Source organism: Cervus elaphus, chromosome 26, assembly GCF_910594005.1.
Source record: "Cervus elaphus chromosome 26, mCerEla1.1, whole genome shotgun sequence".
Classification (NCBI taxonomy): Eukaryota; Metazoa; Chordata; class Mammalia; order Artiodactyla; family Cervidae; genus Cervus; species Cervus elaphus.
The window spans coordinates 49319675-49344523 of record NC_057840.1 but is presented as its reverse complement, the minus strand read 5'-3'; the positions used below and the strand labels follow the sequence as shown (position 1 = coordinate 49344523).

The 24849-nt window shown below is 45.7% G+C and overlaps 1 protein-coding gene and 1 long non-coding RNA gene across 7 annotated transcripts in view; both read left to right on the top strand.

The window, feature by feature from the left end:
• The window catches only part of WDR27 (WD repeat domain 27), a 141690-nt gene that overhangs the window by 43869 nt on the left and 72972 nt on the right, over positions 1–24849 (top strand). For all 6 annotated transcript variants that reach the window (XM_043888380.1, XM_043888379.1, XM_043888381.1 and 3 more), the window contains 5 exons: positions 124–257; positions 3072–3169; positions 4557–4678; positions 16816–16913; positions 19049–19151. In XM_043888380.1, the coding sequence (XP_043744315.1) occupies positions 124–257; positions 3072–3169; positions 4557–4678; positions 16816–16913; positions 19049–19151 (555 nt within the window). The remainder of the gene's footprint in view (positions 1–123; positions 258–3071; positions 3170–4556; positions 4679–16815; positions 16914–19048; positions 19152–24849) is intronic.
• LOC122684325 lies at positions 19160–21238 on the top strand. Its single transcript, XR_006337992.1, has 2 exons — positions 19160–20609; positions 20727–21238. It is a non-coding gene; the product is annotated as an uncharacterized LOC122684325 (long non-coding RNA).

The following is a 24849-nucleotide window of genomic DNA, read 5'->3' as shown; positions in this document are numbered from 1 at the left end:
AGGTTGTACGCTGGTTCTACCAAGACGCACTCTGTACATTTATAGTAAGTGGATGTTTGTGTTAGGATGAGAGGGTTTCACTGACACTTATTTATTAGTGATGATGACTGATTTGCACTGCAGGGTAAAGACACGTTCCCTAAGCCTGTCCAGTCCGCGCAGTTTTATTATATCGACGCGTTTATCTTGTCATCCTCGGGCCCCGAGGTCCAGCTGCTCAAGCATCACATCGACACCAGCAAGGACGACTTACGGAGGTAGCGCCCCCTGTGGTCGGGGACACTGCATCTCAACCGCGTGTCGGGTGTAAATAAAGTAATGCAGTCCAGGATGTGATCACACCCTCCTCTGAGCAGAAGTCCCTTCTCCTCACATAGAGCTTCCCTGGGGGCCAGGCCTGGGCCTCGGGGGGGCTCACCAGTGGCGGGACTCAGGAAAGGGGGCCACTGCCCTGGTTCAGCAACATGATTAACACGTTCTGCATGTGAGACAGTTACTGTTTATAGTAAACTAAGGTGTTAAAGAATCAGCCTGCTAATGCAGGAGATAGGAATTCCATCCATGGGCTGGGAAAATTGCCTGGAGAAGGAAATAGCTACCCACTCCAGTATTCTTGCCTGAAAAACTCCACAGACAGAGGAGCCTGGTGGGCTACAGTCCATGGGTAGCAAAGGGTCTGATGTGACCGAGCACGCATGCATGGCATGCTTTTCATACACATCCCCAGATGTGCGTGTGTGGTCTGCTGGACACCTGCGGGGCACACCTGTGCTGGCAGACACTGATGCTTGGCCGTCTTTGTTTTCAAAGCGTTTAAGAAAATGGAACCTGCAGAGAGAACCATAGGCCTCCCCTCTGAGCCCCACCCCTCGCTCCCCTCCTGGGACCCCGTCCCTGGCCTGTAGGTGCTGCCCCGCAGGTGTCCGTGTGGTTCGGTGGGCGGTTCATGTGTGACACACGTTTGATCACGACCATGCTCATGAGCACGCTGCTCTCTGTGGGTTTACCTGTCGGGATGTGTCGGGCGACAGGAGGTGGCCGCAGCTCTTCCTGGCTCCCACATACAGACACCTCGTTTGTTCCAGTGGGGCCGCCCTGAGCGTCCCTGCACGCATCTGGCAGTGGGCCTGGTGGGCCTGGTGGGCGTTTCTGGACTCCCTTCTCCGGCCACCCCAGAGGGGGCGTAGGTGGCGCCCAGCAGCATGGTGGTGGGCTCACACATCTCTGAAGGTGGTGCCCGCAGTCTCCCCTGTCCTGCGTCCTGCATAGTGGGGGCCCATCAGCCAGCTTCCTTCCTGTAGCCGACCCGCCGCTCACTGTGTTCACACCGCGGCGTTGGTGTTTCCATCAGGTCCTGCCCACCACCCTCTTCTGGGTGGCTCTGTCCCACTGCTTGTCACTCTGCAGAACAAGGTGGCTGCTGTAGCTCCAGGCATCACACCTGTGTTTCTCACAGCAAGATGAAAGGGAGACCTGTTTAGGCCTGCATGCCTCAAGGCCCCAGGAGCACCCTGGGTGTTGGGTGGGGCTGGTCTCATGGACAAGCTGTTTGCCTCTTGTCTTGGCCCCCTCCCACATCCTTCACCTCTGACCCAGAGTCCCCGTGGTGCTGACGGCCTCACCTCGATGGGCACATGCCAGCCTCCAGCACTAGGGACTCCTGCACCCTGGGCAGGTGTGGGGTTGGGTCAGGAACACCTACACCTTATCCATGAGGCACTCCGGGCCCTCCCCACCCCAGGGGTGTCTGCAGCCCCTTTACTCACATGACTCTTCTCTCTGAGACCCTTTCCTGGGCTGTCCTGTCCACATTAAGTTGCTCCTATAGCCTCTTTAGCCATCCTGCTGTGTGGCTTTGGGCAGTCTCTCAGCAGGATACACTGGGGTCTGTGAAATCTCTGCTGATCATTAAGCTTCATTCCCAAACTTCCCGAGACTTGGCCTGGCTTGTCCCCTGAGTATGCATGTGGCCTGTTCTCCCGGGACATGAGACCTATCCCTGCACTCCGAGTCACCCCTCTGGGTACCACTCTGCGCCCGGCTCTCTGCATCAGACCCCTGCCCAGCAGTTACTTCGCTGTGGACGGGACGGGCTGACAACCAGTTTCATCTACACCTCAAGTGTCTGAGAGGTTTGGACACTAAGCCCTAATGGCTTTGGCCATTGCCTGGCTGTGCACCACTTTTCCAACAAAGGTCTGTCTAGTCAAAGTCATGGTTTTTTGGTCGTCACGTATGGATGTGAGAGTGGACCATAAAGAGGGCAGAGTGCCAAAGAATTGATGCCTTCGAACTGTGGTGCTAGAGAAGACTCCTGAAAGTCCCTTGGACAGCAAGGAGATCAAACCAGTCAATCTTAAGGGAAATCAGCCCTGAATATTCATTGGAAGGACTGATGCTGAAGCCGAAGCTCTGGTATTTTGATCGTCTGATGCAAAGAGCCGACTCATTGGATAAGCCTCTGATGCTGGGAAAGATTGAACGCAGAAGGAGAAGAGGGCATTAGAGGATGAGATAGTTGGATGGCATCACTGATGCAATAAACATAAATTTGGGCAAAGTTCAGGAGATGGTGAGGGACAGGGAGGCCTGGGGTGCTGAGTCACAAAGAGTCAGGCTCGACTGGGCAGCTGAACAGCAATAAGTAACTTATAGCTCATTGGGTATCTTAAGTATGCAAAGCTTCCCTGGTGGCTCAGATTGTAAAGAATCTGCCTGTAATGCAGCAGACCCGGGTTTGATCTGTGGAGTCTTGCTAAGTATACACAGTTATTTTAAAATTAGGAGAAAAATTTGTTTTCTCATAGATAGGGTTGAATTGCACTTGGCTTTATATATAGTAATTTTTTTCATGAAGTTTTACTGAAGGAAAAGTTAGAGTTACCTAAAGGATAACTTGGATAGTCAACTTGCTACCTAATAAAATTTATTTATTATTAACATTTATTAATGAAATATGATTGTTAATATTAAGTGACATGAATACTTTTTATTTTCAAGTTTTTGAAGGTAGAATCTTGGGTGTGGCAAAAGGGGAACAAGGGGACTGATCGTCCTCCGCCCTCTCGCAGGTACAGACAGAAGAGCTGGTTCACACGCGTGTGCAGGCTCCTCACGACCGACGCCGTGGAGATCACCAGCTTGTCCGCGGTGAATGATTTCCACTCCTGTATCCTTTCTCCTGCTGTGCGTCCGATGTTTCCACATCCTGACCGTCATCCTTCTGGCAAAGGCTTGTGCTGAGGGTCCAGGCTCCAGGCTCGGGCTGAGCACTCGTGGAGCTCAGAGGCCCTGTGTAACAGCTTCATCTCAATAATGAAAAGAACCCCAGAGGGAAGGGAAAGGAGGGCGCGGGGAGCCTGTGAGGTAGAGGAGTGACAGGATCTGAGTTTCCTGGTCTGCTCGCTTCTTGGGTAACGGTGATTTAGTGCATTTAAACAGGACGCGGCTACACTTACCGTGTGCATCCTTTGATGAACTGAACGGTGTTCCCCATCTCATGTGGAAGATGGCAAAGTTACAGCAGTGCTGTTGAACAGCAAATTGATCCCAAAATGTTTTGAGTTTTTGTGGTTGCATCATCATTTTAAATTAAAGAGCACTGACTTTAATTTATTTAGAAACAAAGCTCTGATCTTTAGGGAGTCATCTTATAGACTTATTCAAAGGTCTAAGATTCTTTTTTTTTTTTCATTTATTTTTATTACTTGGAGGCTAATTACTTTACAAAAGTCAGTTTTTGACAAAAGTCAAAAAACTTTTGAAAAGTTTTATTCTTGAAATTTCAGAAGGACTGATACAGGGTATTAGAGATTCTAGTATATTTTAGTTAGAAAGGTAATTTTTTTATGCTAGAACCTTTTGCTAAAAACACAAAAACACTTAGCAGAAGTGTGGTGTTCTGGTTATTCTGTCCTTGAGTGCAGATCCCTGAGTATTTTGGTTTTAGCATTGAGTTTATTATTTGATCTAGTACTTTTTCTAGAAAATCTGTACTTTTCTAGCGCATATACATTTTTTTTTTGGCCACACCACGTGGCAGCTGAGAGCTTAGTTCCCTGACCTGGGATTGAACCCGTGACCCCTGCAGTGGAAGCATGGAGTCTTAACCACTGGGCTGCCAACTTAACCATTGTCCCTCCTGGTCCACATGGACGAAGCGTCCTTGCCATGTGCTGCGTTCAAGGCTTGTCCTCCATGCAGGCAGCCTGACCTGGTGGGGAGGGGGCACTGTTCACTTCCACGGCCTCCTCGTCTAATCTCTGGCTCAGACCTGTCTTCGAGTTCAGTGCCTACATGTAGGACAGCCATTCCACCTCTTGATTTGGGTGTTTCCTGACATCTCAAACCTCGCTTAACTCTCAGTGGACTTATGCCTCCCGTATGGAAATCCACATGCCTGGCCTCCCCATCCTCCCAACAGCTCTGGCCAGGCACCTGGGATCAGGTGGGGAGCGGGTTGTGGTCAGGACTGTCCTGTGGAGCCTCAGGAGATCATAGCTGGTCATCTGTCCATGCCACCTTCTGCCGAGAGAAGTTCCCTAACCAAACCCCAGACCTCGTGCTCGCTGCTGGGCGGAACCGGACCTTGGAGATTTTCGACCTCAACGTGGGCTGCAGTGCGGCCGTCATCACGGGAGCCCATTCTCGGCCTGTCCACCAGATCTGTCAGAATAAAGTGAGTGAGCGTCTGACAGTGCACAGCCTTTGTAAACTTTGTGTTTAAGTGTTTAACAAACTTACAATGCAATCTTACAGCAGTTTGCTGCCAGAAGCAACAGTGATTTTTATTGGTCATGAAGCTACTGTAAGCCTTGATGTTTGATGTTAGAAGGCATTTGGATGCTGTTTCGAATGTGGATGTTTGTACCTTTCTCTTTGATGATTTTGTGGTCCCAGTTTTTGATTTTACCACTTTCAAATGAAAACAGTCCCATTTTCATTTACCACTTGGCGGTGGTTTTGGGCGTTTCCAGTGCTGGGTGGATTCTGCAGGGATGTGAGGTAGCCTTTGTGGATTTGCGGGTCTCTCTGTCGGGTGCAGCTGGTCTGTTTCGACAGAGGAAGAGTTCAAATAACACACAACTGGGCATTGAAGGTCAGGGACTGAGGAGGTGGCCTTTCTGATGAGTTCATTGTCTCACAGTTTAGTTCAAAAGATGCTTTGTTTTGAAAGAACAACCAAGAGACTTGTGAACAGAACTTTTGTTTTCAGGACTACAACTTTGATTTTTGATAGATTTGGAATCGCTTTCCAAATTAAGGGTTTACTTTATAATGCCTGCAGAAATATGCATTATAGTTCAAAGATATTCTCCTTTTTTAAATGAAGTCTTACTATGTTGCTCAGAGAAGACTCTCTTATCCACAGTTTCAAGATGTTACTCAGGTTTAGGTTTCCGTGTGACGGCGTGTGTGGTCTGATAAGTCGGTGAGGTTCTGTAAGTGGCTGAGTGGGAGGAGAGCACAGATCCAGGACCGTGGAGCTGAATTCTCATGAATGGACTTTGGTGTTGTCCTGGGGGAGTGGGAGCCAGGGGTGCTGGACCCAGAGTCAGACTGTGTTGGGGGCAGTGGGAGACCCCCGATGTGAGGGGCAGTGGCCTGAGGCCCTGCGTCCATGTCCTGGGAGGTCCGTCTAGACGGCCTGTCCAGAGTCCGGGCTTCTGGCCTTGGTGGGCAGGGGCTGGGGCCACGGAGGAGGGGAGTCACCTCCCCCGGGCAGCAAGCGTCTGCTCCTCCCGGGGGGATCCTGGTCTTGGACAGGCTCCTCGAGGCTCAGACTGGGTCCTACCTGATGTTTCCCCCAGTTTACCCTTAGGGGTTCATTAAGGAGGACATTTCCAATTAAGAGGAGGCTTTTCTGGTTTGTATGATGTTTTCAGCTGAGAGTTATTGAAGAAAAGATTATTTTTCTGCATCTTTTTTTGGGAACAGAATCTTAACTGCATAAAAAAACAGAGCAAGAATATTTTAAACTCTGTGCAGTAGGTCCCCCAGACGAATGGAGGCACCTTCTGAAGAATGCAGTGACGTCCTGCCACTGCTGACAGCAGCCTTGGACCCAGCGGAGGTGGCAGGCCGTGCGGCGTGTTGACGCCCCCGCCGGCGCGGCCCCTGGGAGGGCTGTGGGGGTGGGTTCTTTTAGGGCAGGAATGCGGTTTGAGTTTAGGAACCGTGATCTCACGCTGGTTTTTTCAGAATAAGATCTGCCAAGGTGGTGTTCCAGATTAATTATTAGACCTGGTAGGGTTCTGGGCTTTTCAGTGAATTTGATAATAGACTCATATATCTTTTCCATTATAAATCTATTATAAATCCTATTTTCTTTTTTTTTTAATGTTCTAATCTTTATTTCTTTCTGGACTTTATCATACAGTCATAAAAACTTGATTGAAAGTTGATATGTTAGAGTTCAGTATAAGGTTTTTCTTCGGTTTGGTTCCCAAAACTGTTTAAGTTGAAAATGCAAAGTATAATTTTGGTGTTTTGATGCTCTTTTACTTATAACGTAAAAATAAACCCTTGGCTTTAAAATAATGGTAAAGGCAATTCTTTTAAACTTAGCTAACCAGATTTTGTCATATTTTCAGAGAAGTTATTTCCTTTTGAAAAGTAACATGTTGCTGTTTTGACTGATATCTTCCTCTCTGTTTCCATTTTATAAAAGAAGATATTTTAACCTTCTGCATATAACGCTTTTCTCTGTTATAAGGATTAAATAATATAATGTATATTGATTTCTTAGCATATGCTAAATTCACTAAATGGAAACTATTTTTTTTTTCATTTATTTTTATTAGTTGGAGGCTAATTACTTTACAGTATTGTAGTGGTTTTTGCCATACATTGACGTGAATCAGCCATGGATTTACATGTGTTCCCCATCCCAATCCCCCCTCCCGCCTCCCTCCCCATCCGATCCCTCTGGGTCTTCCCAGTGCACCAGCCCTGAACATTTGTCTCATGCATAAATGGAAGCTATTTTTAAAAATATAAATTTATGAGGCTTGGTGGACATTGCCTTAGGAAACTCTGAATCTTCATATGCAACTAATTTCACACAATTGCTTTGTTCCCACGAGTGTTAAGGAGAAACGCATCGAATTTTGCTTCCTGCAGTTGAAAGTCAGGCTGAATTATTACAGAAATGATGTCTGCTTTCAAAGACCGCAGACTGGAAGGTGGGAGATGTGGGTGTGAGTAACCCTCACTCATGCACATCTGAGCCTTGAAGCTCCGTAAGGTGTGTCAGTCGCTCAGTCGTGTCCAACTCTCGTGACCCTGTGGACTGTGGCTCCTCTGTCCCTCGGATTCTCCAGGCGAGAATACTGGAGTAGGTTGCCATTCTGTTCTCCAGGGGCTCTGCCCAGCCCAGGGATCGAACCCAGGTCTCTTGCACTGCAGGTGATTCTTTACCGTCTAAGCCACCAGGGAAGTCCACTTAAGCTCTGTAAGGTGAGAGAAAGAGTGCCCCCCCCAGCGATGAGAACAGGATGCTTATGCTGTTCTGGAAGGTCGGAGCAGACGGCATTCGGCTGGAGTCGCACGTCCTTCCACGTCGTCAGACAGAGCTTGACTTTATGGGGCCTTTGAAGGTGGTAGGAAAGAGAGAAGCAGGTCGACCTGAGTCCTGCCTGAGGGTCTGGACGGGTCCCTGGGTCTCAGTTTCCTCTGTTCACAGAGTGATTCGAATATAAAATCCCAGTAGGGGGTTAATGCCACGAACGCAAACCTCCAGAGGCTGTAGATGCGAGTCCAGCTCCAGGTCAGCCTCGGCCCCGGTCCACTCCTGCCCCTCCAGGAGCCCTGCCCACCCAGCCTGCTGCTAAAACACACCCCCGACTCCACATCCGGCCTTCTGTTCCTCAGGGGACCTGCTGACACACACCCCCAACTTCGAGTCTGGCCTTCGGTTCCTCAAGGGCCCCGCAGCTTCCGAGATAGAGTCAGCTTTGCAGGCAGCCTCTTGCCGCTGCTCTTGTGCATCTCTGCCTGCTGTCCTCAGGGTGGTGTGGACCCTCTGGTCTCGGGTGAGGGAGTCGGGCATCCGTGAGGCCAGGGCCGCTCTCCTGCACGGGGGCATTGGTGTGGGATGCCCCACGCCAGCGGCACAGACCTGGCGTCACTTCCTCCAGGGGGCTCACCTGCTATCACCAGGGCAGGTGCGGCAGTTCCCAAGGTTGAGTGTACGTGCTCACCAGGGCAGGTGCATGCAAGTTCCCAGGGCTGAGTGTACCTGTTCACCAGGGCAGGTGCAGCAGGTTCCCAGGGCTGAGTGTACCTGGTCACCAGGGCAGGTGCGTGCAGGTTCCCAGGGCTGAGTGTACCCGGTCACCAGGGCAGGTGCGTGCAGGTTCCCAGGACTGAGTGTATCCGGTCACCAGGGCAGATGCAGCAGTTCCCAGGGCTGAGTGTACCTGGTCACCAGGGGCGGGTGTGGCAGTTCCCAGGGCTGAGTGTACCTGCTCACCAGGGGCGCGTGCAGCAGGTTCCCAGGGCTGAGTGTACCCGGTCACCAGGGCAGGTGCATGCAGGTTCCCAGGGCTGAGTGTACCTGGTCACCAGGGGCGGGTGCGGCAGGTTCCCAGGGCTGAGTGTACCCGGTCACCAGGGCAGGTGCGTGCAGGTTCCCAGGGCTGAGTGTACCCGGTCACCAGGGCAGGTGCGTGCAGGTTCCCAGGGCTGTGTACCCGGTCACCAGGGCAGGTGCGTGCAGGTTCCCAGGGCTGAGTGTACCTGCTCACCAGGGCAGGTGCGTGCAGGTTCCCAGGGCTGAGTGTACCTGGTCACCAGGGGCGGGTGTGGCAGTTCCCAGGGCTGAGTGTACCCGGTCACCAGGGCCAGGTGCAGCAGTTCCCAGGGCTGGGTGTACCCGGTCACCAGGGGCGGGTGCGGCAGTTCCCAGGGCTGAGTGTACCCAGTCACCAGGGCAGGTTCCTTGGGCTCCTGTGCCTGTGGGGTCGTTGGTCCCAATCACTCTCCCCCAGGCCTCAGCGGAGCAGAGTGCTCTGTGATCCCCAGGCCAGGCCACACAAGCTTTCTCCCCCCAGCGCCTGGGAGCTGGTCCATCCTGAGCCGTCCGCGTGTCGTGGGGGGCGGGGGCAGCAGGGCAGAGTAGCCGGCACTGTGCAGTTGGATGAGAGGCATTATGTTGGAAAGGGAGTTCTGAGGGGTTTGATGGGGAAAGAACTGGTTTTACTTCGTGAAAATAAACATCTGAATGGTATGTGATGGGATGAAAAGATGAGGGTATAAGGTTACAGGTTTACACCATGGCTTAATAGTTTTCTTAAACTTCCCTTAAATTTCTGCTCAGTTACTCGCTGGGCATCAAAGTGTTCCGACTAACCACAGCCCTGCAGGGACTGTCGTCCTGCAAGTCCACGTTCAGGGGACGCACAAGTCACAGTTGGCCCAGAAGTCCCATTTCCACTCAGATGAGAAAATACGTCGTTTCTGATTTCCTTTCGGCTTGGTGACGAGTGCAGCCACATCTGCAGGCGCCCGTGGGGCTCTTTTGTGAGTGTCTGAGTTCCTGTGATGACCTCTTCTGAGCATCACCTGCAGCTGTCTTGTGTGCGCAAGCAGAATTTAACTCATTGTATCCTCCAGTCACAAAATGTGAGGGCCTTGTGTTCCCATTTTTTATTTCTATTTTATATCATTAAATGGTTAATTTTTAGAACAAAAGTGCATAAATATTTTTTATGATTTATTGATATCTTTAAGAATCACAGCAGATGTCTTTTCTTTATATATTTAAAAAAATCTGATTGGCTATTACTCTTTTCTGTGTCTGAATGAGATACTTGCATTTTTTGTGATGTAAATCTGTAATGTGCATGTGTGGTCAGCCTCTTCAGTCGTATCCAGCTCTTTTCGACCCCCGGGACTGTAGCCTGCCAGGCCCCCGTGTCCGTGGGATTTCCTAGGCGAGAATACTGGGGTGCTGTGTGCTAAATCACTTCAGTCGTGTCCAGCTCTTTGTGACCCCCTGGACTGTAGTCCGCCAGGCTCCTCTGTCCATGGGATTCTCCAGGCAAGACTACGGGAGTGGGTTGTCATTCCCTCATCCAGGGGATCTTCCCAACCCAGGGACTGAACCCAGGTCTCCTGCACTGCATGCGGATTATTTACCGCTGAGTCACTGGGGGAGCCCAAATGTATAATAATAGACAGGTAATTTGAATTGAAAAGCAAAAAAATATGTAAAATTTTAAATAGTTTAATGAAACTATCTTGCCACACCCGAACTTTAGATTTTCAGAAATAATAGCCACTCAAATTGATACAATTTGCTTTAAAATAGATACTTCATTAGCTCTAGGTCTTCCTTTTTTCTCTTTTTTAGAGAAATGCCATGATTTTTGCTGCAGGAAGGCGTTCCTGTTTGCTGGCCCTGCTGAACCCCCGTGACTCTCCCCGAGTGTGCGCTCAGAGCACAGGCGCCTTCTGCAGCGAGTGTGCGCCTTCCTGTCGCAGCGCTGAGCCCTGTGTGTCCCAGGCTACCTCATCCTCACTGCACCACGGGCATGGATTTTACCCATTTTCCTGCATTTCTTACGTGTGCATTTAAGCCTATAAATTTCTCTCTGAATGCCGCTTTGGTTGTAATTTGCCAGTTTAGCAAATGGCCTTTTGACTTAGCAGTAAATATTTTCTGATTTTTTTCAACCTAGTCTTTATTTACATATGAGCTTTCAGTTTTCCACATCAGTTCAGTTCAGTTGCTCAGTCATGTCAGACTCTTTGCGACCCCATGAACCCCAGCCCACCAGGCCTCCCTGTCCATCACCAACTCCCGGAGTCCACTCAAACCCATGTCCATTGAGTCGGTGATGCCATCCAACCATCTCATCCTCTGTCATCCCCTTCTCCTCCCGCCTTCAATCTTTCCCAGCATCAGGGTCTTTTCAAATGAGTCAACTCTTCACATGAGGTGGCCAAAGTATTGGAGTTTCAGCTTCAACATCAGTCCTTCCAAGGAACACCCAGAACTGATCTCCTTTAGGATGGACTGGTTGGATATCCAGTCCAAGGGACTCTGAAGAGTCTTCTCCAACACCACAGTTCAAAAGCATCAATTCTTCAGCATTCAGCTTTCTTTATAGTCCAACTCTCACATCCATACATGACCACTGGAAAAACCATAGCCTTGACTAAACAGACCTTTGTTGGCAAAGTAATGTCTCTGCTTTTTAATATACTGTCTAGGTTGGTAATAACTTTCCTTCCAAGGAGTTTTCCACATACATAAACTAATTTGTTGTTTGGTCACTCAGTTGTATCCAACTGTGACCCCATGGACTGCAGCATGCCAGGCTTCCCTGTCCTTCACCATCTCCTGGAGATTTCTCAAACTCATGTCCATTGAGTCAGTGATGCCATCCAACCATCTCATCCTCTGTCGTCCCCTTCTTCTCCTGCCTTCAATCTTTCCCAGCATCAGGGTCTTTTCCAATGAGTCAGTTCTTCGCACCAGGTGGTCAAAGTATTGGAGTTTCAGCTTCAACACTAGTCCTTCCAATGAATATTCAGGGTTGATTTCCTTTAGGATTGACTGGTTTGACCTCCTTACAGCCCAAGAGACTCTCAAGAAACTTCTCCATAGTTCAAAAGCATCAGTTCTTCGGCACTCAAGTTTCTTTATAGAGTCCAACTCTCACATCCATACATGACTACTGGAAAAACCATAGCTTTGACTATACAGACCTTTGTTAGTAAAGTTATGTCTCTGCTTTTTAATATTCTGTTTAGGTTTGTCATAGCTTTTGTTCCAAGAAGCAAGCGTCTTTTAATTTCATGACCGCAGTCACAATGCGCAGTGGTTTGGAGCCCAAGAAAATAAAATCTGTCACTGTTTTCATTGTTTCCCCATCTATTTGTCATGAAGTGATGGGACCAGAAGCCATGGTCTTAGTTTTTTGAATGTTTAGTTTTAAGCCAACTTTTTTCACTCTCCTCTTTCACCTTTATCAAGAGGCTCTTTAGTTCCTCTTTGCTTTCTGCCATAAGGGTGGTGTCACCCTGTTTGTTTAACCTATATGCTGAGCATGTCGTGAGAAATGCCAGGCTGTGTGAGTTACAAACTGGAACCAAGATAGGCGGGAGAAACATCAACAGCGTCAGATATGCAGATGATACCACTCTAATGGCAGAAAGCGAAGAGGAAATAAACAGCCTTTTGATGAGGGTGAAGGAGAAGAGTGAAATGGGCAACAGCACTGTTTATAATAACCAGGACATGGGAGCAACCTAGATGCCCATCGGCAGATGAATGGATAAGAAAGTTGCGGTACATATACACAATGGAATATTACTCAGCCATTAAAAAGGATACGTTTGAATCAGTTCTAATGAGGTGGATGAAGCTGGAGCCCATTATACAGAGTGAAGTAAGCCAGAAAGAAAAACACCGATACACTATACTAACGCATACGTATGGAATTTAGAAAGATGGTAATGATAACCCTATATGCAAGACAGAAAAAGAGACACAGATGTATAGAACAGACTTTTGGACTCTGTGGGAGAAGGCGAGGGTGGGATGATCTGAGAGAATAGCATTGAAACATGTGTATTATCAATTGAGAAACAGATCACCAGCATGAGACACATGCATGAGACAAGTGCTCGGGGCTGGTGCACTAGGATGACCCAGAGGGACGGGATGGGGAGGGAGGTGGGAGGGATGTTCAGGATGGGGAACACATGTAAATCCATGGCTGATTCATGTCAACGTGTGGCAAAAACCACTACAATATTGTAAAGTAATTAGCCTCCAACTAATATAAATACATGAAAAAAACAAGAGGCAGCTTAAGATTAATATTTAAAAAAACTAAGATCGTGGCATCTGGTCCCATTACTGCATGGCAAATAGAAGGAGACAAGGTGGAAGTAGTGACAGATTCCCTCTTCTTGGGCTCCAAAATCACTGCAGATGCTGACTGCAGCCATGAAATCAAAAGACAATTGCTTCTTGGCAGGAAAGCGATGACAAACCTAGAGAGCGTGTTGAAAAGCAGAGACATTACTTTGCTGACAACGGTTGTGAGAGCTGGACTGTAAATTTGGCAGAACACCTAAGAATTGATGCCTTTGAACTGTGGTCCTGGAGAAGACTCCTGAAAGTCCCTTGTACTGAAAGGAGATCAAACCAGTCAATCTTAGGGGAGATCAACCCTGAATGTTCACTGGAAGGACTGATGCTGAAGCTGAAGCTCTAGTATTTCAGTCATCTGATGCAAGGAGCCGACTCATTGGAAAAGTCCCTGATGCTGGGAAAGACTGAGGGCAGAAGGAGAAGAGGGCATCAGAGGATGAGACGGCTGGATGGCATCGCCAATGCAGTGGACGTGAACTTGGGCAAAACTTGGGGGATGGTGAGGGACAGGGAGGCCGGAGTGCTGCAGTCCCTGGGGTTACAAAGAGTCAGACATGACTGGCTGACTGAACAACAATATCTTATATTTTCAGATATAGTTGTTTTTATCACATTCAGAAACTATTACTAATTAGGTGTACTTTCAGTTCAGTTAAGTTGCTCAGTCGTGTCCAACTCTTTGAGACACCACAGACTGCAGCTTGCCAGGCCTCCCTGTCCATCACCAACTCTCCAAGCATACTCAAACTCATGTCTGTCGAGTCGGTGATGCCACCCAACCATCTCATTCTCTGTCGTCCCCTTCTCCTCCTGCCTTCAATCTTTCCCAGCATCAGGGTCTTTTCCAATGAGTCAGTTCTTCGCATCAGGTGGTCAAAGTATTGGAGTTTCAGCTTCAGCATCAGTCCTTTCAATGAATATTCAGGGCTGATTTTCTTTAGGATGAACTGGTTGTATTCCTTGCAGTCCAAGGGACTCTCAAGAGTCTTCTCCAACACCACAGTTCAAAAGCATCAATTCTTTGGTGCTCAGCTTTCTTTATAGTCTAACTCACACATCCATGCATGACTACTGGAAAAACCATAGCTTTGACTAGATGGACCTTTGATGGCAAAGTAATGTCTCTGCTTTTTAATATACTGTCTAGGTTGGTCATAACTTTTCTTCCAAGGAGCAAGTGTCTTTTAATTTTATGGCTGCAGTCACCATCTGCAGTGATTTTGTAGTCCCCCAAAATAAAGTCTATTACTGTTTCCATTTTTTTCCCATGATCTTACTTTTCTGAATGTTGAGTTTAAGCTAACTTTTTACTCTCCTCTTTCACTTTCATCAAGATGCTCTTTAGTTCTTCTTCACTTTCTTCCATAAGTGTGATGTCATCTGCATATCTGAGGTTATTGATATTTCTCCCAGCAATCTTGATTACAGCTTGTGCTTCATCCAGGCCAAGATTTCTCATGATGTACTCTACATAAAAATTAAATAAGCAGGGTGACAATATACAGCCTTGACATACTCCTTTCCTGATTTGGAACCAGTCTGTTGTTCCATGTCCAGTTCTAACTGTTGCTTCTTGACCTGCATACAGATTTCTCAGGAGGCAGCTAAGGTGGTCTGGTATTCCCATCTCTCTAAAAATTTTCCACAGTTTGTTGTGATCCACATAGTCAAAGACTTTAGCATAGTCAATAAATCAGAAGTAGATGTTTTTCTGGAACTCTCTTGCTTTTTTGATGATCCAATGGATGTTGGCAATTTGATCTCTGGTTCCTCAGCCTTTTTTAAATCCAGCTTGAATAGCTGGAAGTTCATGGTTCATGTACTGTTGAAGCCTGGCTTGGAGAATTTTGAGCATTACTTTGCTAGCGTATGAGATGAGTATAATTGTGCAGTAGTTTGAGCATTCTTTGGCATTGCCTTTCTTTGGGATTGGAATCAAAACTGACCTTTTCCAGTCCTGTGGCCATTGCTGAGTTTTCCAAATATGGTGGCATATTGAATGCAGTACTTTCACTTTCAGCATCATGTTTTAGGATTTGAAATAGCTCAACTGGATTTCCATCACCTTCACTAGCTTTGTTTGTAGTGGTGCTTCCTAAGGCTCACTTGACTTTGTATTCCAGGATGTCTGGTTCTAGGTGAGTGATCACACCATCGTAGTTATCTGCGTCCTCAAGATCTTTTTTGCATAGATCTTTTGTGTACTCTTGCCACCTCTTCTTATCATCTTCTGCTTCTGTCAGGTCCCTGCCATTTCTCTCCTTTATTGAGCCCATCTTCACATGAAATGTTCCCTAATCTTCTTGAAGAGCGCTCTAGTCTAGTAAGGTGTGCTTTGCCTTATTTCTAATTTTGCTTAATGTTTTTACAATCAATCTTTGCTCCTTTTACTTAGCGTATGCTATTTTCCCCCACCCTTTACTTTCAACTGTTAAAATTAATATATTTTAAGTGTTTTTGTTGAAATCCAACTAGGAATCTTTCTTTTATTTGTTGGGCTTACTCTGTTAGAAATTATTATGATGACTCATCAGTTGATCTTATTTTGTTTTTCTCTTCAATCTTTAAAAAGAACTCTTCACTTTCTATTTATCATGATATTTCTTGGCTTCATTTTTTTCCTTCAGTCTCTACTGGCTTGATCAGATATTTTTCTAAATTCTTTTTTTCCCCTTGAAAGGTTTGACCTCTGTATATTATTTCTGTTTTTTTTTTTTTCCCATTTTTTACTGTTCAATTTCAAGAAACTAGCAACATTGTAAGCTCTTGTAACTGTACACTCATCTCTCTGTTAAACTAGATCCGTGTTTTGTTCTTTTTGCATTCAGGGTGTTGCAGAGCACCCAACATTCAGTAGGTGACCTGTAAATATTTGCTGAGCGTCTGCTGTTTCTGTGTTATGAGTTGTCAAGCTGTCTTAACCCAGTTCCAGTCTGTGGATCACTGCACTGTGCTCATCTCAGTAACTGGGAGGCAGTGAAGGGACCCCTCTGTGTGTTAGGTTTCTCATATGAGAAAGGGAGTAACGTAGCTGACACTTCACAAGTTTGCCAAGAGGAGGAAATGTGAAGTGTTCAGAATGCTGTGGGTGCACAGTTAAGACTCAATGCATATTTGTTTGTTTTTCTAGTCATTGAATTTATATAAGCCTTTGCTTCCTGTTTGTAAATGAAGAATCACTTGCAGGTATTTTAAGCATAAATGCTTGTGGACACACTTTATTAGATTTGTCTTAACATTAATGTTTGGATATTCTTGACATAGTAGGAAGATGGAAATTATTATAAACCACATTATATTTAAGTAATGTTTGGGGCCAGATGGCTTTGTAGATGGAGTTCAGTTTCAGTCCACTAGACCACTAGACACTGAAAATCATGGCAACACTCCTGACAGCAGCTTGGAGAAGGTAAGGGTCCTGAGGGCCCGGTGACCAGACCAGAGGCAGGTCCTCGGAAGCGTTAGCGTCTGCTGGGACACGAGCTGGATTTCACCCAAGTCAGCGTCACGGGCACTTGCTCAGGGAGTCTCAGGGATTGATGAGCAGGAAACTAATAACTGACCTCAAGCTTTAAATGCCTTATTAAGACCATCCTTCAGATAATTTATTGACTACGGCTTATGACCTACACTTTAAAAAGTTTGGTGTATTATTATCAGTCTTTTGATCTTTTGCCATTTGTAGTTCTGTAATTTCCGTGGCATTATATATAGAGAAAACATACATCGGTAGTTCTTAAGATCAAAATGTCCCATTAGCAATTATTCATAGGAAGTTTTTGAAGTCCAATTCTAAAATTTTTATAAATAAAAAAGCTATTCATTAATTTCTTTCTTTAGATTCAGTGTTGTTAGATATGAATAGTGTAATGTTTATTAATTCAACCTGTAAAAAATATGCCTTGATTTTCCCCTTATAATTACAGGGGTCATCATTTGCGACCCAGCAATCCCAGGCTTATGATCTCTTTGCGACCACAGCCACTGGTGATGGGATAAAGCTCTGGGACCTGAGGACCCTGAGGTGCGGCTCCCTCTGCTTCTCGGGTTGCAGTTGGGGGTGAGGCCGGACAGACCCCATAGAGTGTGTTTTAATTAAAGCTCATGGCAAACTCCACTTGAGCTTGTTTTTCCAAGTATGACAAGGTTGTGGTGAATCTATTCACACTGACTAAGGAAAGTCTGGTTTATACACAAGAAGGGTCACACAGTTTATGATAAAAAAGCAGATCCTGGTCTCTCCTCTGCTACAGGTCACATGTGACCTCTGATTGCTGGAGATACACAGGCAGTTAATTGATCACTTCACTGTTGGACTTCAGTGAGCATGTATGTAACAGTGAGATGTATATGTGTGTGTGCTGGCATGTACACACACAGTAAGATGTGCATGTAGCAGTGAGGTGTACATCTATTTGTGCATAAATATATATATACACACACAGTGATACATATTACAGTTAGATGTGTGTGTATATGTATGTATACAAAGTGTGTGTGTGTATATATATGAATATACACACAGGGGTACATACATGTAACAGTGAGATGTATATGCATGTATGCAAGCATGTGCACACCCAGTAAGATGCACATGTAACAGTGAGGTGTACATATATTTGTACATAAATATATGTATATACAGTGACACATACATATTACAGTTAGATGTGTGTATATATATATATGTATATATATGTATACATGTAACAGTGAGATGCATATGTATGTATACAAATACATACACACATAGTGATATGACCATGTACCAGTGAGATGTACGTATCAGTTCAATTCAGTCGCTCAGTCGTGTCCGACTCTTTGTGACCCCATGAATCGCAGCACGCCAGGCCTTTCTGTCCATCATCAACTCCAGGAGTTCACTCAAACCCATGTCCATCGAATCAGTGATGCCATCCAACCATCTCATCCTCTGTCATCCCCTTCTCCTCCTGCCCCCAATCCCTCCCAGCATCAGGGTCTTTTCCAGTGAGTCAGTTCTTCCCATCAAGTGGCCAAGGCATTGGAGGTTCATCTTCAGCATCAGTCCTTCCAATGAACACCCAGGACTGATCTCCTTTAGGATGGACTGGTTTGATCTCCTTGCAGTTCAAGGGACTCTCAAGAGTCTTCTCCAGCACCACAGTTCAAATGCTTCAATTCTTCGGCACTCAGCTTTCTTCACAGTCCAACTCTCAGATCCATACATGACCACTGGAAAAACCATAGCCTTGACTAAACAGACCTTTGTTGGCAAAGTAATGTCTCTGCTTTTTAATATGCTGTCTAGGTTGGTCATAACTTTCCTTCCAAGGAGTAAGCGTCTTTTAATTTCATGGCAACAGTCACCATCTGCAGTGATTTTGGAGCCCAGAAAAATAAAGTCTGACACTGTTTCCATTGTCTCTCTATCTATTTCCCATGAAGTGATGGGACCAGATGCCATGATCTTAGTTTTCTGAATGTTGAGATGTACATATATATGTATACAAATATGTGTACACACAGTGATACATACATATTACAGTTAGATGTGTGTGTGTATATATGTATATACATGCACACATGGGTGCATACATGTAACAGTGAGATGTATATATATGTGTGTGTACACAATATACATACACACAGTGACATACACACGCATATATACACATATATGTATATTTACATGCACACACATGATTCTATTCCTTAAAGTGTCCTGATAGTTACGGCAGATGGACATTGAGTATATAATGTCTCTAACAAAATAGAATAACTACTTACATCTGTCTCTGTATCTGTGTGTGCGACACACAGATATTCGTAAGGACAATAGTAGCAGACTGCCTCTGTTTTCTTCTTCATTCACTAATCAAGTATAAACCCTCTGTTTCTATCCTGTGTGACTTCTGTATACTTTTCATGTATAAAAAGTTTATTTAATGTTAGTTTTGTTGTTTTTGTGAATTTATGATTTTAAAAGTGTGTTCATTATTTTTAAAGGGTGTCCAGAATAACCTGCCTCACCATTTATCATCAATAATCCTCACATATAAAGATGTTGTTTCACTGTTAGTTTGCTCATTTTTGTGAAGACAAGTCAGTATCTTCCTCCTAACTTATGTTAAAAATAGAGAAATCCTTTTTTCTCTTGGTGTTTTTTCTTCCTTGTAGGTGTGAGCGCCGTTTTGAAGGACATCCAAACCGCGGCTACCCGTGTGGAATTGCCTTTAGCCCTTGTGGCCGATTCGTGGCTTGCGGCGCTGAAGACAGACACGTATGTGCTGCCGTGGCAGTGTGTTGGTCTTTAGGCAAAGATTCTGCACTCATTCTTGGGGAGACAGTTAATACTGCTGCCTGTTAGGACAGAATCTTGACTATGGGCCAGTGCTCTGAGGCTGTGACATCCTAATGGTATTAAATAGCAATCACATACAAGGTATGACAGGCCAGCCATAGAAGGACAGATACCGTGTGAGCCTACTTATATGAGGAACCTAAAGCAGACTCATAGAGGCAGGCAGTGGAAAGTGGGGCCAGGAGCTCGGGCAGGGGAATGGGAGATTCTGGGCAGGGGGCACAGGGGCTAGTTTCACAGGACGAGCAAGAGTGGACTCTTCTGTCAACAGGGCATCTGGGGTCAGCACTACTGCATGCATACATGAGCCGTGTTGAGAAGGTGAACTTACGTTAAATGCCATCAGGATGATTAAAAACAAGGTTGATGGGAAACTCTCCCGGGGGCATCTTTCTGTCACAACCTGGACCTCTGGCCACCATTAACGTCATTAAGTATGGAACCGTTGAGATGTTAGTGTGTGTCACTAATGCTGTTTTAAGGTATCTACCTCGTTAGTCTTCACCAGGAGGTAGTCCTGTGATAACAGGGGAGCCAGAAGCTAACTGAGTCTTTGCAGGTAACTTCTGGCTTAAGAGAAAATACACAGGATAATGGAAGAAATTGAAAGGGCACCCAAAGAAGCAGACAGACAGATCCTAGATACGGAGCATCCTTCAGGACACTGGTCCAGTTCCTTCAACAACAATATGGCATGAAAAAGAGGCAGGAAGAGGAAGGATTGCTCCAAAATAGAGAGACATAAGAGCAACGTACAGATCTCGACTGGATCCCGATTGACCCCACATAATTGTTAAAAGACATTTGAGAATACTTGGGTAAGGTTTGATATTTACTGGGTAGTAAATATCGGCGAATTATTATTCTTTTAGATGTAAAAATGGCAGTGCAGTTAGGTGTAAAATGCCCATGTTTTTAAATACTTACAAAATACATAGGACTCATTTTTGCAGTTCGCTTCAAAATACTTCATACTTTTTAACCCCAAAAACTAGAAAGGAAAAGAAAAAAGATACGATACTTGGAGCAAGTATAGCAAGTCTTGATAATATTGTATTTGGGTTGTGTAGGTGTGTAACTCCTTGTGTAATTCTCTGTACTTTTGCATGTATTTGAAAAATTTCCAAATGCAAGGCCACACACAGGCATCGGGAGCAATCCTTGACGTGGATGAGCTTGATTTCACCTTTGCAGGTGCCCCTTCACGATCTCCTTGCGGGCCGGGCCGGGCACTGAAGCGGGCGCTCAGCTCAGGGGAGCCTGCATCTGTGTGCTGTTCTTCTCCGTGCCAATGGGAATCACCGTTCCCTGATCTGTGGTGTTTCTGTCTGCCGTAGCGCACAGAGGTGCCTACTGTAGGGAAGAGGAGATAATAATGTGTGTGGTTGTGTTTCAGAAATGTCGCTTGAATCTTACTAGGCAGAAAGCTGTGACTGTACCACGATGACTTCTTCGGGATCACACTAAAACCATGGTCCCTCTATTTCATTGTAGGATCACCTTTTCAGAGAAATCAAAATGAAGGAATAAACTAAAGGACACTTGCAGATAATTAGTTGCATATTTGATCCTAGGTCCACAGATGCTGAGAAAGACCAAGCCGTTATTGGAAAGCAGGTTGATCAGGATTTGCTTCCAGATCAATGGGGCTGCTTCTCCCTTGGGCGGGTGACGCCGACGGTTAGATCCGCAGTCAGGGCCGTCCAGAGATCCGCGTGCTCTCTCTCTGCGGGAGGACCTTGTCACCTTGCCTGTCACAAATCTTGTTGTCCGGGCTTGGTGGGGATCCATGAGAGAAGAAGGAGGTTGTGTGTCTGCCTCAGGTCTGATGGGAGAGCCCAGAGCAGCGTCACCAACATTTTCTAACAGACTCTCTGCTTCTTCCTGGACGCAGGCAGCGTTTCTGCCTCAGTGAGATTTTAAATATCACTCTGTATTAAACCTTGACTATTTTGGTCTTCTGAGAAAAGATTTTTTTTTTTTAAATAAAAATTCAGTGATCTGAAGAAATGTGCACAGTTCTGAGAAATGTCATCTTTGGAAATATTTTAAAAAGCAAAGTAAGTGTCCTTAGTTTGACAGTTGATTCCCCCATGGACCATATAATTATTATGAAGCTTCAGAAATACAGAATTCACTTCTGTTTGCAATTCTTTTCTCTTCTGTGGGGTTAATTCGGGGAAAGGAAAATGAAGGACACATGTTAGAATCCTGTGAGATGAAAAATGAAAGACACTTCATCTTCACGGATACGGTTCAACAGAATTACAAAACAGTTGTAATGAATTGGTCTAGTCCTGTTTGCAAAACCCTGATCTTTTTCAGTAGTACATTCAGTCCCTTACACTTTTTGTGAAAATATTTTTGAGCAGTATTATTCCAGCACCCTTGTGGTTTCTGCCACATCCTCATCTTTTGCCTGAAAAATGTTGCTGCGTTTTTCCTCACCCCTCTTCCCAGGGATTGATTTAGTTTCAGAGTAACACTTATTCTATACAGGTTTTCTTTCAGTTTCTTTTATTTTCTTAGCACATTTTAGCTAACACTTATTTCTGTTTAATGGGGAGAAGTTGCTTCATGAATCAATAACTGTTATTACCTCTAATTAAGACATTTTGTTCTTGCCATGGGTTGTAACAAAATTGAGTCAGTTGCAGAATTCCTTGTTGACTTTTCCACTCTTTACATAAAGTACACTTTGTCCTTTTGGATGGGTCGTTGCCACTGTGTGGAAGTACAGCTTGTGATAAGTACGTATCTAATAAAATATTTCTGATATTGGGAACTGCAAACTGCTGTTTTCATTGACCCAGGAACCTTCTGGGTGAAAAGATATGTTTCATTTATTTATCAAATTATTTTTTTTCTGTTTGTTCCCTTTGTTCATTCTTGTTTTCCTTTCTTTTTAAGTTTGTTTGTTTTTTCATGGTGCTGGGTCTCTGTTGCTGCACGCGGGCTCCCCTGGTTGCGGTGAGTGGGGGCTGCTCTTCCTTCTGCCGCGCGGGCTCCTCACGGCAGCGGCTGCTCCTGTTTCAGGCACAGGCTCCGGGCGCACCGCTGTTGGCCGTTGTGGTACACGGGTGGCATGCGGAATCCTCCCACACCAGGGATCGAGCCCGTGTCCCCTGCATTGGCAGGTGGATTATTATCCACAGGAAAGTCCTAAAAGATATGTTTCGTTTCATACCGTTTTCATGTAGAACACAGAAGCCCGTTTCTTAGATGACTCTTCTTAGAATTGCTTCACAACGAGTACCATTGTGTCATCTTCCGTGCATTTTGAGATTCCAGGTAGACAGAGGCCAGTGTTAGTTCCCATTTGGATTTAGGTAAAAATGAGGAGTCTCAGGAAGGACTTCTTAACAAGAGGTAATCCTGTGACAGAAGCTGACGGAAGCAGACGCCCAAGCCTCGAGCCCCGCCTGCGAGTGCGGGGAGCTGCCCTTTGCCTGTCGGCCCCCGAGCTGCGTGTCTGTGCTCGCCCTTGTCCGAGGTCCGTCAGGGCAGGGAGCATGCCGGGGCTGCCTCTTTCTCTGCTGGCTGCTGCTGCAGCTGCCTGGGTGCATCCACTCTTGACCTTCCAGGCACTGTTTGTTACGTCAGAGAACTTTCTGTCTCTTTCTCAACCTGTTTTCCATTAGCCCACAGGTGAGTTCTCTGGGCCTTAGAAATACTAATGTAAGCCATAAGCTTGCACTTAACTTACTTTTGTAATTGTGTCTGTCACACATCGCACTGAGACTCCTTCTAGCATTAGCCCCGTTACCTCCAGGCCTCCTTTCCCCGCCCTTTTCTTATCTCTTGGAATCTTTCACTCTGGTTGCTTCTCTTCAGACACTTGTCCAGCTGTTCTCTGACTCTTCTTCTCGCATCTTCTGTTGTAAATTCAACCATGATTTGAGCTGTTCATGCATCACAAGTTGACTACACGTCAGTCTCTGATGCCAGCCTCTTCCTGCTTCCTGAGTGTGGCAGCTGCATGGCGTCACCTGAAGGCCTGGCTGTCTTAAACTCAGAAACTTAGAAACAGTGACTCGTTTCCCCTGAACACCTGCTACCTGAAGCCCCAGTCTCACTTCAGTTTGGTTCTAGTGATTTTCAGTCCCTTAAACTGCATCATGGAGATGTCCTTGGTGATTAGAGATCTGCTTCTCTCTTCCTCCAGAGCCTGGAATCTAGAGGGTGTGTGTGTATGTGTGTGTGTGCGTGCACACAGGCAGCATATGTATAGAAATATGCAATACAGCAAGTGCCTTATATACAAACCTTCAAGTTGTGGGCTTTGAAAGATGTGAGTGTGCACTGGCATGTCCAGGCAAACAGACTGGGTCACACGTCGGGTGTACACTGTCCTGTGAGTGCATCTTCTGCAGTGGCTGTGCTTGTGTGTGCTTTGCACAGAATACAGTGGCCCATTGTCTTTATTTCAAGTCCAGAATGTCCAGAGGCAGGTGTGAAAGCAGTGGCAATGTAGCTTGTACTACTGTGCTTTCTCAGATGCTATCCTGTGAGACTAAAACTGTTCTCTTTACTTGTATTTGCTTTTATGTATTATGTGTGTGAAAAGTGTTATAAACCTATTACAGTGCAGTGCTGTATGGCTGATTGTGTCAGTTGCGTATCTTTGCTGACTGTGGGACTTATGAACAAATTGAGCTTATGAATGCACTCGGAATGGAACTCATTTGTATGTAGGGGATGTGGTGTATATTCCTCCAAAAATTATAATTTTATTGACATATTTATAGACAGGTCATAAAGTAGTTGTATGGTTAACTTTTCTGAAGAAAGTTGCTAAGAGCAGTTACGGACATCTGTTTTCATTTCTTTTGGGTGTGTACAGAGCCATGAGATTGCTGGGTCAGAAGGCTGGTGTAGGTTTAATTTTGTTGGAAGCTTCCAAGGCAGCTGTGCCATTTGAACAATTGAGCACCAAATGTTTGGTGTGCACACACACACCCAGACATACACACATGCACACACACACACAGGCACATACATGAACACACAATGCACCCAGATATACACACACATGCACACCAGGCATACACATATATGCACATATGTGCATCCAGATGTACATAAACATGCATACACATGCACACAAATGCATCCAGATGTACACATACCTGCACCCAGATGTACACACACACACACATATGCACACATGTGCACCCAGACACACACACACATGCACACACATGCACCCAGATGTACACACAGGTGCACCCCATACACATGTACTCAGCTGTACACACACATGCACATGAACACAGATGTGCATACAGACATACATGCACATGAGCACACAGAATATACAGACATTCACACACACACCCAGATGCATTCATGCACCCAGACACACACACACATGCACACAGATGTACACATGTGCACACATACATATGTGAAGTCAGATGTACACACATGTGGACCCAGATGTACATGTGCACACACATGTGCATGCATATGCATTTACACCAGACATACACACACACGAACCCAGATGTACACACACATGCACACATGTGCACCCATGTGTATGTATGTGCACACAGATGTACACACATGCACACAAATGTTCACCCACATGCACCCAGGCACACACACACATGCA